The sequence below is a fragment of the Parasteatoda tepidariorum genome, chromosome 7, assembly GCF_982258835.1.
Source record: "Parasteatoda tepidariorum strain Cologne lab strain chromosome 7, Ptep-v5.0, whole genome shotgun sequence".
NCBI classification, from domain to species: domain Eukaryota; kingdom Metazoa; phylum Arthropoda; class Arachnida; order Araneae; family Theridiidae; genus Parasteatoda; species Parasteatoda tepidariorum.
The window spans coordinates 19,811,302-19,829,072 of NC_141761.1; the positions used below are offsets into that span (position 1 = coordinate 19,811,302).

The following is a 17,771-nucleotide window of genomic DNA, read 5'->3' on the forward strand; positions in this document are numbered from 1 at the left end:
CATGCAATAATGTTTTCACTTACATTAGTAATTTTTTGTAGACATGTTGCTTGTATACTGCCACCAACTATGGACTTTCCAAACCTCAAAGCCCAGTTGTTCACTCTAAAAAATAAATAAAAGCATTCATTATTTTTTTTTAAAATACACACTTATTTATACATTTATTTATAATTTTTTTAGCTTTATTATTATTGTTAGAAACACAAACTTTTCTCCATATTAACATCTATGAAGAACGGTTTATGCCCGTTTTTCACAACAATGACGATTGGATCACCATCTGTGGAATTTTGAAGATTATTTTAAGTTTTGACAAGTCAACAAAATGGAAACGCGGTCCTCCCCGAGAATTATTACACAGCGAAAATAGGCCAAGCTGTAGAAAAACAGTTCCAGACTACGCTGAAAATTCGTTTTTACTTAGAATCAGCTTTCATCGTCGTAAACAATTCAGCTTCAAGTATGTTTCTTTTCAATCATTTTGTTGTTAAAATCTTTCATAGATATTCTTTTTCACACCAATATCACAAAGATTCTACTCCATTTTAAAAATTGAAAGTTAAAATTAGATTAATTAAGCATTTTATATTTCTGACAACCATTTATGAATATTTGGAAAAGTGCTTAAAGCTAGATAGTAATTTTCAATGGTAATAAAAAATGCGAAATGCGGTCAATATGCGAATTTATTAGTAAGTATAGTAAGCTTAGAGCTATATTCTTAGTAAATACAGGGTGCTCCGTTATGACTGCCCTTAATATACATTTTCAGTAGTTTTATAAAAAAATATTAAAAAAAATGTATATTAGATGGGAGGCATAAATTAATACTGTAAGGGAAAAAAATAAGAATGCTTTCAATTATTATTGAGCCAGGAAAGAGAACACAGGCGGGTTCAAAACAATCAAAAGCTTCATTATTTGTTTAGTGAGACTTGAAGGCATTCACTTTTCTCGAAAAATCGTCTTTAAACTTCATTATCAAATAAACTGATTTGAGATGATTTTAATCCCTGCTTTGCTTTTGGTCACGACGCACGAAATTGGTCAGAGATTAAAAATGTTTTTGATTTTTCTCTCTTAAATATTATTTTGTGACCTTTTTGTGAAATGCATTATTTTTTTTTACTTGATTTTTAAAATGATTTAAAAAATACACATTACGGGTGCTCATTGCGGAACACCATGTATTGACAATGCTAAAGGTGTAAGATTAAACTGTTGAATATAAAATATTTGATTTGATTCACCTTTTTGTTTTTATCCAGTATTGGTGTTATAAGTTTGTGATCGTTAATTGATGTCCTGTTTTTAATCACCAAAGAATACAAAAAGCAAGATTTATTATACGTAATAAAATTCGTTCTGTGAAGGAACGTTTATGATTCATTCATGTGCAATATCCATAGTGGTTTTCGTGTAGGTATGCTTAAATTTCTATAAATCATGTTTAAGTTGAATGACACTATATAATTTAATATAGAAAATCAAAACGATGTTCTAAAATAAGTCTGATGAAAAAAATAAATTAATAAGAGATGAGAAGTCACTAAAGTATATTTGAGGTCGAGAGACCCATGTTTATCGAAAGAGACCTAAAAGTTTTTTTTCCAAGCATGGCCGATTTTCAAATTCCAGTTTAAGGGAATAGCCTGATTTATTTCTCGCGATAAACATTTTTTAAAAGTCTTTAGCTGTGATGGGGAAATAATTTGAATAACATTGATTTAACTTAATAAGAGTTACGGTACAAATTCAGTAAATTTTATTGAAAAAAAAAGTCAAATTCTTAAAAAAAGTTGAATTTTATAGGTTTTGTTAAAATTATATTCGTATTTTCATTTAGTATTTCGCGCTTAAGAGGGTACCAATTTAAGGGAGAAATTTTTCATCGCAAATTCGCTTTCATCTCCATTACAAGTTTAAAATTTAAAAGAAAAAGAAAGTGAGTTCAGCCAAACTTAGAGTAAGCCATGAAATGTCAATTGTTCAAAAAAAAATTAAAAATATCAAAATGCAAACAAATTATTGGAACTTCTCCATTGCGTAATTCTAAGTCATCTTCTCACAATTTATTTTCATTTTGATAATTTAAAAACTTGTAGGTATGAAATGCCTATTAATGGCAAGACATTTATAAGTAACTGTTATATTAACTGTTCTAAATTATATCAGCAGCAGGACTAACCACAAAATATTGCGATAAATTTGGATTCACCATATAATTCGGAATCGCAACGGATAATTATGAACGCCAACATTTATGTTTAAAAAATAAAAGGGATTAGAAAATTAAATTCTAATTTAAGTGTTAAACAATATTCATAGGCTAGGAAATATGAAATGCCTATTAATGACAAGACATTTATAAGTTACTGTTATATTGACTATTCTAAATTATGTCTGTAGAAGGACTAACCTTTGGATTCGCAACGGATAATTATGAACGCCAACATATTATGGATAAATAAAATTATAAGGATTAGAAGATTAAATTCTAATTTAAGAGTTAAACAATATTAATAGGTTAGGAAGTATAAAATGCCTATTAATGACAAGACATTTATAAGTTACTGTTATATAAACTATTCTAAATTATTTCAGTAGCAGGACTAACTGCAAAATACAGCGATAAATTCGGATTCACAATATCCTTTTAGAACAATCAAAAGTATCATTTTTATTTTTATTTTTGGCAGTCAAACAGTCTCAATAAAGATATAAAGTAATCAAGGCAGAACTATAAAGAAAACTTTAAGTTCTTTGCCACTTTAGCTAATGAAAAGTTGCAGTAATAACAGCCTGCCGTTCTGATTTTCTAGCAGAAAACCTCACGAGACAAAATGGCGGGAAAAAATGTCAAACGCAGCTGACTTCTAAAATGATTAGTAGCCATTCGCCCCTCTATAACGTAGCCTGATGAGCTTTTCTTGAAAATCACTCAACCCAAAAACTGTTTCGGAACCCGCATTTTCACATTACTCTTTTTGCGGAAAAAAAAAAGAGATTTTTTTTGTTGCTGTGTCTGCTTTTGCTTGATGATGATATTTCATTCGGTTTCTTTGATTCTAAGAAGAAAAACGAATGCTACGAATCTGAAGATACACGAGAAATATCGAGTTCACGTTAAATATTGTTTTCTTATATATTGTTTTCTTTATGTATTTTTTTCCTTTCTTCTTTTTAAGTTCTGAAATCGGAGTTTTATCAATGCACATACATTTATATATTTCCACAAAAAAAACAAAAACAATATTATCAGTATAAAAAGGCAGAAAACACGACAACAAAAAGATATAATCTTGTTGTCAGCTCATACGATTATATTCGCAAAATAGTACTTTCTAACATTGTATTAATACAGCCATAGCAAAATTGATCAAAACAATAGTGTGAGAAGCACCAAAAAAGAAAAAAAGAAACCGATTCGAAACTAAGAAAAAAAATCAAGCAAAAAACACAAAAATACAAAACAAAACAAAAGTTCAAAAACATGCAAAATAAAACCCAAATAATTAATTAACTATAATAATATTACTGATATTTTGCAAAAATGATTTTAAAACATTCCCGTAACTACATTACCTGATTACAAAATATTAAATTAAAGCACAAATAGCGGGAAGTGGGATATTTATGTTAAATAGTTAGCATCTAACATATGCCCTCGAGCTTTTCAACCTCGGAAATTTTAATTTTTGAGGCTATGTTTAAATGTTTTTTTTAACCCATTGACGACTCTGTACGTAAAAAGCCGTATTTTAACCTGCAGTTTTCTCTACTTAGCAAAACCGGTTTTTCCATGCTGTTACATAAGGAAATAGGGAGAATAATTCTTCCAATTCTGCCCATTTGCTAAGCCGTCAGTGGGTTAAAAGATATTCATTTTCATTAAAGGCAAAATGTCCGAAGGCTAAATTTCTGGGGGTCGAAGTGAATTGTTTCTAAACCGATACGTACATCTACCTTTTTCTTCTTTTTTTTTTTTTAAATTTATGAATGAAGAATCATTTTGAGGAAAATCGGAATGTCCAATACGAAAGTCTGTGAATATGCTGTAAATTGAATTCGATGGGATTTTTTTGAAAAAATTTGTTTGTTGCCTGAAAAAAGAAGTAAATAATCAAGCTCAAAATAAAATTTTATGATTCAATAGCGAATACCTAAATTGTACTACCTAAATAACAACTGAATTACTCGGTATAAGATTTAAGTGAGTTATATGACCTACAAAAATTACTGGTATTAAGTTTTCTGAGATGTTTGTGCCAGAAATTTTCACTCTCCCAAGGTGTTATCATTACATAATTAAAAAGCTCACTCGTGGCACGAACTAAAAGATGTGGCAGAAAATCAGGTATTTTAAAAGTGTCATTAAGAGCGAATGGTTAGCTTTAATAACACAAAATTACGCAGTAAACACATTTTTTTTTTCAAACTTGAAAACTAAAGGAAAAATCCTTATTTTTCAGAAATAAAATTGCTTAGCATCCTTTCGTAACAGATATGACAAGTCTTCTGCTTACATCAACTATTATCTATTGCAGCATCTCCACGGTAACCGTTTTTGTAAAATGCTTTTACTTCATAAGCATATTGCGCTCCTTTCCACTGCTCCATTATAACTGAAAATGCTTTAAAGTTTTCTGAAATAGGGTGCGCAGTGGTCCGAACTCAAAAAATTCCGGCCAAAACTACGAATCATTAATGTTAAGTTATTAAAAATGAAGAAAAATATAAAATAAGTCATTAATACAATATTCTAATTATTATTGTTATCTAATAATTACTATCCATTCAAAATGGTTAATAGTTTTCTGTTGTTGTTTCTAATGCCATTTGCCACACGGGCAAGCCTGTTTGGTAAAACCGAGCAAATTTAAGGCAGAGTGTGCGTTTCTTGTTTTTTTCAGTGGCGCCATCCTACGGCCCAGAATTCGTCTTCAGCCACACACACGTCATAGCCCGTTTCATAGGGCGGACCGATTCATACATACATCCACAGATCGTAATTTTGACCTGAATCAGAGAACGATCGATCTCCAATCCAGTACCCCCAGAGGTATTGATTTGTTATGGGAACATGGAGGACTTTTGCGACTCGACAGATTTAAAGTGCATCTGTCACTTTACTACACGGAAAGTCTTCGGACGGCGGGGTTCGAACCCTCGAGCTCTCGGACATGGGCCCAGTGCCCTACCAATCAGGCTATCCCGGCCCTCTTACAGTTTTCTTCTACTGGAATATGACTTTTTGTTATACATTTCTAACAGGTATATTTTTCTCCTGAAAGGGCATTTCTTCTGAAATAATTATACTTTCATTATTGTCATTGACTCGCCGTATGTTTAGAACCGTTTGAAATTGTTGTATGTTAGAAAATCGTTTTTCTACGTTGCCTTTGTAAATAATTAGTAAACTACAGTAGATTAAACCAAATAAAATCGAATCAGGAACCAAATCTGTACATATACAATTTAAAAATAAATAATATTTCGTCTGTCAAATAAAAATTGTGATCGCAGGAAATGTTGAACGAAGCAAGTAGGGGAGGATAAATCCCAAATAAAAAATAATTTAGTAACGAATATGTCATGTATAATTTAAATTCAACTTTCATTCCAGTTTTCATTCATCACATTGAGTTTACATCAAGTAGTTTATTTATTATTTCTACAAAACTATTCAAGAATATTAGTTATTTTACTTTCATTTTTTATTACATGGGCAAGAATGCTTATTAATTATTAAAAAAAAAAAGCTTGCCCTGGAAAAAGGATTTAGTTGAAAGTGTTTTTGTTATTTAGGTAAAAAAACACAATCGCAATATCAATTAATTTCATTACCAATCCAATAATTGCAGACAGAAAAAGAAATTTAGTTCATTTTCACGATATATAAATACTTGCAGCCTTATAATGTTATGAACATTTCAAAGTGCAACAGATCCAATAATTTTACCGTTTAGCAATAATATGAGTTGTCATGTGAAAAAGAAATGTATTAAAGCATGTAATGAAGCAAAATAAAAGTTTTGTAGAAAAAGAATATGGTATTTACTTTACAAAACAAATTTTATTGTGAACCAACATTTTATGCAATGAGAAAGTTCGATATTTTGCCTACTTTCTTCGTAATTCTAAATATTTTAGAAAATATTAAAACTTCCCTCATAAACTTTATCTGCTTTGGTGCTCTGTAAAAAATCGTGGTGTATAGTTGCCACCATTTTTTGGTTTTGAGGTAAACTAAAAATATTTTTAATTTTTCGAGCAAAAAATTTTAGAAAATTGACAAAATAGTAATTGTTTGAAAGAATTAATGAGAATATATTACTAAAGATATAGTACTTGTTTTTTAAAACGAAATGTTTTTGCAATGAAACCTTTAAATTGATTCTAATGCGTTGTCAGTACAAACAAACGAAATTAAATAAATAAAACTCTAGCAGTGAAAAAGTAAGCGAAACACACTCTGAAAATGTTTTTAATTTACATCAACACCAAAAATGATGCCGACTATATATCGGAAATTTTCACAGAGCGCTATTTGCATGTCGGGGTGTAAAAATTTTTTTTTTAACTACACCAAGTAAAATTTTAGATAGATATTATAATAAACTTTTGATAAGGATAGATAAAGATGATAACATTTTGTAGAATAATTTATACGTTTATATAATCTTTCGCAGTCCAATTTCGAATAATTTTATTTTCTCACATAATAACAATTTTCAAAAATTCAATTAAATTTTTTTTAAACGAAACGAAATTTCTGAAATGAAAAATAAACTTTTTGAAAGACGCCAGTTTTCTTATTTTTCTATTAGGTACAATCAAGTTCCTAATAATAATTACGAGTATTGTGATCAAGTTAATAATTACGAGTATATAAGTGGTTTCGGGCTATATAATCATAAGCCACGTTTTCAAATTGTTGAATAAAACGTTTTTTGTGAAAAACACCACAATATCCACGTAAGCAATAAGAAGTTTCAGTGTGTTGTGATCTAGTGGGTATTTGAGATGTGTGTAATATATCTATCTGAAAACAACATTGAAGAATAGTTTGATAAAAAATTTTACTTTTTGAGAAATGTTGGCTCAATTCCTTCATGAATATTATTTATTCGGATATGCATCCTAAATGTTTATAAATACGAAAATTAACTAAATAGGTTTAAATTTTAAGCATGTTAAATTTTGAATGTTTAAAGCTTTAAGCATAATTTTTTTAATATATAGTTAGATATATTCTAAAAATAATTTTTTTTTCTTTTTCCTTTCTGAACAATAAAACTGAAATAGTTCGAAAAAATTTTCATCTTTTTAAATAATTTTTAAAACCCTTAATTTTAATGAATGCTCCTCCACTAACGCAATTTATTCAAGTTTACGATAAACTTTTATAAATATTTGACATTGCTTTTACGATATATCTAATCAAAAATGCAATTTCTGTAATGCAGTTTTTTTTATTTCCAAAAATAAGTGTTTTTTATTGAAATTCCTTTACGATTAAATTACAAGTGTACCAAGTTAGAAAAACATTTCCCGTCTTTTAAGTATTTTCTCTAGTTTGGTCGATAAATATCTACTTTCATTTTTCCTTTTTAGAATATTTTCTTTCTTAGAATGTTCTTAGAATAATTTTATCACATTAGAAATAAAAAGAAGTTAAAGTTGTTTACCCATATTAGTTTTTATACTCATATATATATAAACTCTTAAACTATTTGTTTCTTAAATAGAAAACACTTTATATGAAAACTATTTAGCTTTGTTTCCATAAAATACTTGTAAATCTACACTGAGTTGGTCTCATATTTTCATTAAATTTAAAATGCTTTTATTCTGTTCCTATAACTTTTTAGATTTTTACCACCATTTTCATTAATGATCATAAAAATTCAATTTTATTACGTTTCGCAGATATATATATAAACTGCTGTTTGTAGAAAATGCAACACCATGAAAGAATCATCAGAATCAAATGAAATTTAATGCAGAAACGACTTGTACTGATACAAATAAATGATGAAATTTTCAAAACAAAAGAAACAAATTAAGCGTCCGAAATCAGTATTTGGTGCAGCCACCACGCGCTGCAATAAGTGCTGCTATACGACGTGGCATGGAGTCAAACAGATGTTGAATATCTGCTTGAGGAAGAGAATTCCATATCGCTTGTATGCGCAACCAAAGTTCGTCTTTGGAAACTGCAGGACGCGGATCACGAGTGAGACGCCGACCAACCATATCCCACACGTGCTCAATAGGCGACATATCCGGCGAATAAGCAGGCCAAGGAAGAAGTTGCATGCGTTGTGCTGAACAGAAGTCTCTAACAGTCCGCGCAACATGTGGGCGTGCATTATCCTGCTGAAAGATAGCTCCAGGGATGCCTTGAAGGAAAGGAACGACTTCGGGCTGTAGCACTTCACGGACGTATCTGTTGCTATTGAGATTACCCTCAATTCGTATCAAATTGGATCGTCCATGATACGAAATCGCACCCCAGACCATAACTCCGGGTGTTCGACCACTATGTCGTTCAATAATACACTCAGGAAGGCAGCGTTGACCGGCATAACGTCTAACACGAACACGGCCATCATGGGTCCACAAATTGAAGCGTGATTCATCTGAAAAGACAACTTGGTGCCAATCAGCTCGCCAGTCTCTGTGCTCAAGAGCCCACTGCCGACGCAGCCGTCGATGATCCGCCGTGAGGGGAATCCTGTATAATGGCACCCTTGCACGCAATCCACGGTGCAGCAGACGACGACGAATTGACGAAGCCGACAATTGTACACCTGTAGCAGTAGACCAATATGCTGCCAGCTGCCTGGAGGAAGCTGTGCGATCATTCACCGCCATGCGGAGCAGGTGTCGATCATCGCGCTCTGACGTCACCTTCTGTCGTCCAGTGCCTGTTTTTCGAGTTGTTCGGTGCTCGTCGGTCCACTGCTTCCAAACTCGCATCACTGTGGAACTGTTCCGCTGCATACGAGCTGCTATTGCGCGATAGGAAAATCCTCCTTCTCGAAGGCCGATTATCCTCCCTCGTTCAAACTCCGTAAGTTGCTTGAATTTCTTATTCTTCCGTCGTGGAGGCATACTCAGGTCTCACTAAACGTTTGCCACTAACAAATAATCATAGACTATTTTCAACGTCCCGCTACAGCACTTTATTTATACGCTTTCAGCATCAATTCAGAGGGCGCTGCGCGCGCCACGCACGCGCGATGGCTCTGAAACTTTATTAATTTGCATAATATCCTATAATTGACATTTGCTGCGAATTTCATTTGATTCTGATGATTCCTTCATGGTGTTGCATTTTCTACAAACAGCAGTTTATATATATATAATAAAATAAGCTAAAATATTGAGAAAATATGGAGAAAAAAAATAATGACAACAGAAGAAAATTATTAAAAATATTTTTCAAAAGTATTTAAAAAAACATAATTTTTGATATCAAAAAAAAAAAAAAAAAAAAAAAAAAAAAGAGACAAATCTCTTCATCAGCCCACACGATTATATCCGCAAAAAAGGCGACAGTTGAAGACGTCAGTACTCCTTTTTGCGGATATAATCGTGTGGACTGATGAAGAGATTATATCTTTTCTTTGCTTTGTTTCCCGGATTTTTAAAATTTTTTATTTTTTAGATATCAAAAATAATATTTTTTAAAATACTTCTGAAAAATATTTTTAGTGATTTTCTCCTCTTGTCATTATTTTTTATTTTTTTCTCCATATTTTCACAATATTTAAGCTGTTATATATATATATATATATATATATATATATATATATATATATATTATTGTTATTCAGTAAATTTAAGAGATTGATATGTAATTATTATACACATATTTCCCAAAATGACATTCTCGTTTGCTCAGTTATCATGGCAACTTCATTCACATTCTTTTTTTTTTTAGTTTTCATACAATTTCGTTTGCTTTGAATTCTTATCAAAATTTTTTAACTAAGCGATTAATTAATAGTAGCGTGGAAAGTAAATTTATAGTAATTTGATATTATACTTATTTTTTATTTTAGATTATTTAGTTGTCAAGGTTGACTGTGCGCAGTTTTACATAAAATTTATAAACAAAGTGTATATATCTTATTTCTATTTTTCTAATTGTGTACGGTTGCTAAATATGTTAATCGTAAAATGAATGACAAGTAATCAGGTAGCATCATGCGATTACATTTCAGCTTTAACCTTTTTGGTTATGATTATTATTAAAAAGGTAATAATAGCAGACGATAATATTAAGAAGGAATGATAAATTTATAGTATACAGGTTTATAATAACTTTTAATTTTATGCTAATGACAACCAGATTTCTGGATCTTCTTTGTTTATAAATGGTCATATCACGTGATTTTTTTTTGTTCAATGAGTATGCGCCCGTTAGAATTAGAAACGGTTAGACAAATATCTTTTCATGACAAATAGAAAAGTACATTTTCTAGAAATACTCTTGAAATATTTCTCAATTGCTTTAAGATTTCTACTTTGCACTAATAAGCCACTACTGGAGGCCTATTCTTTCGAAGCATTGTAGTTATATTCAAGAAACAGTTCTAGAATAGTATTGGTCTCGTTCGAATAGAATTGGACGTTCTGTAATCCGCTTCCTGCACACTGGCTCAATCTAAGACTTAAGCTCAAAGCCAAACAAAATGGCCATGGGCTTACATTGCTATCGCAACTCCTAAAGCAGACGATTCTAGATTTTTGGGGACCATCTCCATATAAATAAAGCTTTTTAATCAAAGAATAATTTTTATTCTTTCAGTTTGTGGAAAGAGTTATATAGTTGTAGGGAGATATTGAACATTATCTTCTATTTTGCATTTAAATAAAACGGAAATTTTATTTTGTTTGAGGTAGGAAGGAATTTCATATCATTCGAATCATTTAGGCATTTTTCAATGCATCGGCAAAAAATTTTTTTAAAAATAGTTTCAGTTTTTGTTTATTATTTTTTTATTTCTATTTTCTTTCCTTCTTTTCATAAAAAACCTATCTGCATATTGCTCTGTGTAAAACACATAAATCAAAGAAAATAATTGATAATTACTACACAACGTATCACATTACGCCAAGTGATTGCAGCTGATGTATGAAATTTCAAAAAATATTGCTATGGGAATTTTATTAATTGAAAGATTATAAAAATTATGATGTGATTTTCAGTTATTTTCCTTCAGTTTCTGCTCAGCGCGGTATTTTTCAGGTTTAATACCATTAGTTCACATGTTTATAATCTAATTAGAAAATTTGTAAAAAAATTCCTGATCAGTCAGAATTTTAGCAGACTGATTGCAATAAGTCTTATCCTCCACTGGATTTTCTAATAAAAAGTCGGGATTAATTTATTTTCAATTGATTCCTTTTTTCTATGGATTCCTTGTAGTAAAAGCCTTTATTTTATTCAGCCTATTGCAATAAGTCTTCTCTACAGTGGGCACAATGAAAAAAATGACTTCAAATAAATCAAAATAGCTCAGCAATTAGATGACATATTCTCTATTTAACCTGGATTCATTTTATTAAGCATCAAATTTGCCACACTGATTAGAGATAACTGGTGATTTTTCTTATCAGCTTAAAGCATTTGCAAAATAACTGTGATGAATTGCAAAAAGTCGGATTTTTCAATAACAGTGGGGAACAAATTTCTTGTTGTGTTTCTACCAATACTTGTTCTTACCTAATATCGGATGTGGGGATTGTAAATCTGAAATTAGTTTTGCTCCTAAAGTTAAAATTTTTTTAAAGGACATTGCTAGTTTCTTTTTTTGACGAAATGTAAAAGTTTAAAAACGGTACAGATTATAAGTTATCGTTTAATGTTGAGACAAACTTCTAGAAGAGTTACAGCACATCATCAGGAATGAACCAATGGGAACCAATTCATAACCTGTTCAGAAGCCCAGGAAAAAATAGTTCGTAATGGCAAGGTTTCCCTAGAGGCGTATGAATACATTTCCGGGCATTATGATGACGCAATTTTATTAATGATGATGTGCCCTAACTCTCCTGGAAGTGTGTCGCAACATTTATACGATCCCCTGTTATATATAATGTTTTTAAACTTGTACATATCGATAAAAAATAGACTAAAAATGTTATTTATAGAGAGACTGTAATTTGGAGACAGAAACCGATTACAGATTTAAAATCAGTGACGTGAAAATATCTATGATCCAATAAAAAAATGTCATGCAAGAGAACAAAAAAAATCGTTTTTAGTGTTTTTCAACGACACACATATATATATATAAACTGCAGGCCATATTTTGAGAAAAGAAGAAATAAGCTACGAAAGAGAAAAACTAAGCAGAAATGGCAGCAATTTTATGATTAAGTGTTGAGAGTAGTTTCTTGTTTTAGATACCACTCAATTTTAAATGAAACATTTCAAATACCCATCAGTAGCATATTAAAACAGTTTCGTAGAATATTTTCTTTAGAAATTAATTTCGAATGAGAATAGTGATTTATTAAAAAGGTAAAAATATCGAAAATTGGCTTACCACTACCCTTCAAAAGCTTTTGAATAATTTTACGGAAATTTTAGAAAATACTTTTTATATTTTAAATAATTGAGAAAGTCTTAATATTTTATACTTAATTTATGTTTCATAAAATCATGTTATCGGGAGGAAAAAATCCAATTTTATTCTTTCAAAAAAATATGAAGTAAGTCCAATATGAGATCTAGGCCTTTTTTTCTTTTTAATTAGTAAGATGTAATTCATATTTTTCTGATGAACGCAATCATAACGTCTTTTAAGGATTTTTTTAAAAAAGTAATAGATTTTTAACTAATAAGGAAAAAAGGAAAATTTTCCTTCCAAACATCTCATCAAAATATTGCATTCATTAACGCGTAATTGGATAAAACTTTAAGAAAGAACACAACAGTGCTATTTTTACTGACATTTAGAATATTGAATACTATAATTTACAAAAAAATACTTTTTTGTTTTATAAGGAAATAAGCTCACAAATAAGATTTAGTAAAATTTTATTTTTCAAATTTTAAAACGTCAAATTAAATAAGAATAATTTTTTCTGAACATTTTTTTTTGTAATTTAAACTAAAAAAATTAGACTAAGAAAGTGTCTAAGTGTCCAGAATAATTTAAACTAAGAAAGTGTCATCTTTATTGAAAAAAGGGATACCTGCTTTATAAGATTTAAAAAAAAGTGGGAGACTTTCATTTTAATCCAAAAGATAAATATAAATGAATTCCGACTAAACGGCTACCACTACAACTATTAAATTTCAATTCAATAGTATATAACACATGTTAAATCTATTCTTTTCTTGAATTACCTATAGCGAGATAACGGTTGACATTGTTGGTAGTCAAGTCCCATAAGAAGTTTCCGAAACTGTAGGAAACGCTTCAAATTTTCAAAAAAAAAAAAAAAAATAATAATTCCGAAATTTGCAAAGAATGATTCAAAATATTTCGGAAGTACAGCGACATGTTTCTGAATATAACAAAAAGAAGTTTCCGAAATATTCAGAAACGTTTTTGAAAACTACATGTACCGTAGTGGCTCCATATATCTATGTAGGAAACATTGACGCCGATTGAGTTTCCGAGAATAGCTACCACTACAACTATTAAATTTCAATTCAATAGTATATAACACATGTTAAATCTACTTTTCTCTTGAGGTACCTTCAGATAGATGACGGTTCTCATTGTTGGTAGCGAAGCTCCACAAGAGGTTTCCGATACAATAGGAAACGTTACATATTTAAAAAAAAAAATAATAATTCCGAAATTGCAAAGAATGATTCGAAATATTTCTGAAGTACTGCGAAATGTTTTTGAATCCAGCAGAAAGAGCTTACTAATATTTAAAAGCGTTTTTGAAAACTACATGCACCGTAGCGGCACCATATATTCAGAAACATTTCGGGATTTTTTTCTACTGAGTAGTTTTGGCATATTATCCTGCTCAATCAATTTTTAGATGAGATTCCTGGCATAAGAAATGTCATTATTCAGCAGCCAATCAGGTTCGATACCCACGAGTGACGTTGCTTACAGGTACCCAATTGTTTGGTGTCACATCATATAGTTACCTGCTGCAAATTGCATTGTCATAAATTTTCTTTATTTTAGGTTTTATAAGAATGTTAAAAATTTTCATATTTGTAGACTGATTTACTTATTTGCTATGATTTAAAAAATGATCTGTTGATTCATTGTTAATCATTTTCTTTTTTCATTCTTTAACGTACTATAGCACGAATCAGTATACAATATCATTTGATAAATTAAATTAAAAAAGTACAATAGTTATATTAAGATAAAAGTTAAAATGCTGCTAAATAATTAAACTCTGCTTGTTAAATATGAAGTGAATACTAAAAAATATTATCAAGAATTTTGCTGAAAGATCACCAAATGTAATCGAGATGATCGAGATATTATTTAGTAAATAATAATAATAATAAATTGAACAGTCTTACAAAGTAACGGAAAAATTATATTACGCTTGCTACAGCCCATATTTTCTTTCATCAGAAGAAGCATATGTTTATAAAACCTACAATAAAACTATTTTGTTGCCGTTCATAATTGCGTTATTAATAGAAATAGAATTTAAAAAAAAACACTTCCAAATTATAGAAAACATTTCCCTAAACGGTTGATTTTTATAACAAAAAGGAAACAAAAAACATGATTTGTTTTCAACTGAAAAACTCAAATGTTCGTAAACAACGAATAGAATTTTAATCAGTCTATTTCACATAATAATGCTATGCTTTTATACACAATTTTCTTGAATGATTCTTAGGTGCGTAAAAAGTAAAATTGTACCAAAAAAATATGTTCTCAAGTAAATATTATTTAGAAATTACGCAATTAAGAAATGATCAACATTTGGAAAAGCCAAAAAATAAATAAAACTGAAAATCCTTTCCTTAAAAAACCAACAAAAATAATTATTTTTTCACTATCTCCGTAATTTCTTTCCGCAATTTATTGTTATTAAAAAGAAAGCAACATTTTATGTTGAAGTGTTGTTTTATCGCCTTAATACAAGACAGACTTATTCAGAAGGTTAGCAAATATTTATTCACCATAGCTGCTCTATTTTTCATCCAGACTGTTGCCATCCAACATATAAGAAATAATTTATAATCATCTTGCTTAATCGATTCATTATCGATTAAGAATAATACTACAAAATACCCCTCAATTTTTTCCAAGGCAATCGGAAACATCAGATAAAAGTTTGAAACACAAGAGAAACATTCCTTTAAATCTATGTGTGATTCACTATGAAAATAGTATCAAAAGAGCCAATCCCCAAACTTTCTTTTTTATCCCTTTGATGTAGATTCTACAAGTAGTCGGCAATGTCGACACAAACGTGAATTTGCAGACAATTCGTCACGTGGGCTAAAATGTTCAAGAGAACCATTTTACGCCCGATGGCACCCAATAATTGGTTTCCGGCTAGTCATACGGAAAACTGCCCTTACACACACACACACACTGGTTTCTATAGCTATAGCTCTTATGGTAAGATACTTCGGTAAAGGTTTATGCGATGGAATTTTATTCATAGCAAAGCGAAACGCTATACTCTATTATTTCCTTTTCTTGTGGAAGCTATTCGGATAAAGAACTAACAGAGTTAAATGCATCAGCTTATTAAAAAAAATGTTATTTTTAAATCGGCTTTTTAAAAATAAGCATTAAACATGTTTTAATTTTAAATAATAATGCATTTTCAATAATAAATTTACATAATTGGTTTAACAGGATCAGTCATAAAGGTTCAAGTATAAATTAAACTTCATTTTAGTTTGCCAGTGATGATTATATTTGATTTGAAAAACCAAATAAAGAAAAAAGAAAAATACGGATGAAATAGAAATGTACGGTTTGCTAATTTTGGTTTGGAAACCAGAAGGGTCCTTCTCACCAAGTATAACAATTATTTACAATGTTTTCGAATAGATGGCGCTGTTTAGCCAGAAATACTTGAGAAACAAAGATGGCATCGCTTAGTAAGAAATGCTAGAGAAACAATGTTTAGCATTTGTTATAATTTTAATAACTAATGAAAATAAATAACTTATACCGCTTAACATTTAAAAGAAATCATTTAATATTTACATAGCAATCGATTAATAAAATTATATTTAGTTAGTTAAGAAAAAGAAAAAAACGAAATTTGACGCATCATCACTCAGCGTGAGATATCGAGCACATTTGTCATGAGTCGAGAGCTGCGGTGAGAGAATATTAATATCACCTACGTCCATGGCAAGTGCAAGTTGAAGCTGTTTTCGAACTATGGGAGTTACGCTCGACCGCCGCAGTACTCCTCTTCCAACAAATACTACAAGTATTTGGGATCAGATCTTGTAACTATTTCTGGAGGATCTGCTGATGGAATGATAGATAGTGCAGCTGGAGTTGTTTTTGCTGGAGTCCATGCAAAAAATATTTTCTGAACTCTCTGAGACTTTGTATGGTCCACCACACTGTCTTTTCTCACAAAAACACGAGAACATGATCCAAGAGTTGGGTGGACGAACACTGTCATGTTCGTATGAGAAGAAGTTGGAATCAGTCTCAAGTCTGACGTGCAGGTTTGCAGAAACTCATGAGATTCAACATTTAGAGTTGAATGTTCGAACTTTGCTGGGTTGTATTAGACGAGCTCAACGCTACTTTACCGGGGTCTTCTTTTAAAGCAGATCTAAGTCAGATGAGAACAAGTATAAGAGATTTAGTTCATTTTACATTAGAATGACACTTCAGACCTTGCTTCAAGACTCCGTGGAAGCACTTAACAAGTTCGTTGCTTAAAGGATGGTAGGGTGTGGTAAGCACTCTGGTTGTTCAAATTATTCGAAACAATTGGTGAAACAGGTTGCTCTCGAAATGACGGCCTTGGTCTGTTGTGATGATGGAACGTACACCAAATCAGGAAAACCATTGGTTGACTAGAGCTCATGCTACTGTTTTCTGCTGTAATGTCCGGAATGGGGATTGCTTATGGCCATCATGTGAGCCTAATCAATGCAAGTTAAGAGGTACTAGCATACATCAGAAGAAGCATACTAAAGTTCGCATACTGAAGATGGTGGTAGTAGTCCAACAAGATCTATATGTACATGGTCGAACCGTTGAGATGGTAGTTGGAAAGATTTCAGAGGAGAATGAATGTGGCGGTTGACTTTGTTTTTCTGATAGCTGATACATAAGCTAGTTCATTACACAATATCTTTGGCTATACATAGCCATTCAAACGTGAGAGGACGAGTTTCATGAATACAACATGTGTTAAATAGTGAAGAGATGCAAAAATCCTCTTTTGGAAGTATTTTGACGCATAAAGTCGAACTCTGTGACTGCAAATATATTGGATGTGGGTTATACAGTTTCATCTGCTGCAGCTGTAAGGTTGTATTAGAATATCTACTTTTGCTGAGTAGTCTCTGTAATTCCTTATTACTTCTTTGGGCATCAGCGATGCTTAGGAAATTAAGAGAAGGAAGACCAATAGATCTTAAGCGTAAAAGCTACTACATTGTCAGAACCGGCCACATTCTGAATATCAGTGTTGAATTGAGCAGAAAAATCTAAATGTCGAAGCTGGTATGGGGAGCATGAATCTGAGTACTTTTTAAATGCGTAAATTAAGGGACGATGAATAGTATAAATTATGAAGTTTTGAGCTTCGAGATT

The 17,771-nt window shown here is 30.8% G+C and overlaps 1 protein-coding gene across 5 annotated transcripts in view; it reads right to left on the bottom strand.

Moving 5' to 3' along the window:
* The window catches only part of LOC122271814 (voltage-dependent calcium channel subunit alpha-2/delta-3), a 485,956-nt gene that overhangs the window by 71,605 nt on the left and 396,580 nt on the right, over positions 1-17,771 (bottom strand). For all 5 annotated transcript variants that reach the window (XM_087167453.1, XM_087167454.1, XM_087167451.1 and 2 more), the window contains exon 2: positions 24-105. In XM_087167453.1, the coding sequence (XP_087023579.1) occupies positions 24-105 (82 nt within the window). The remainder of the gene's footprint in view (positions 1-23; positions 106-17,771) is intronic.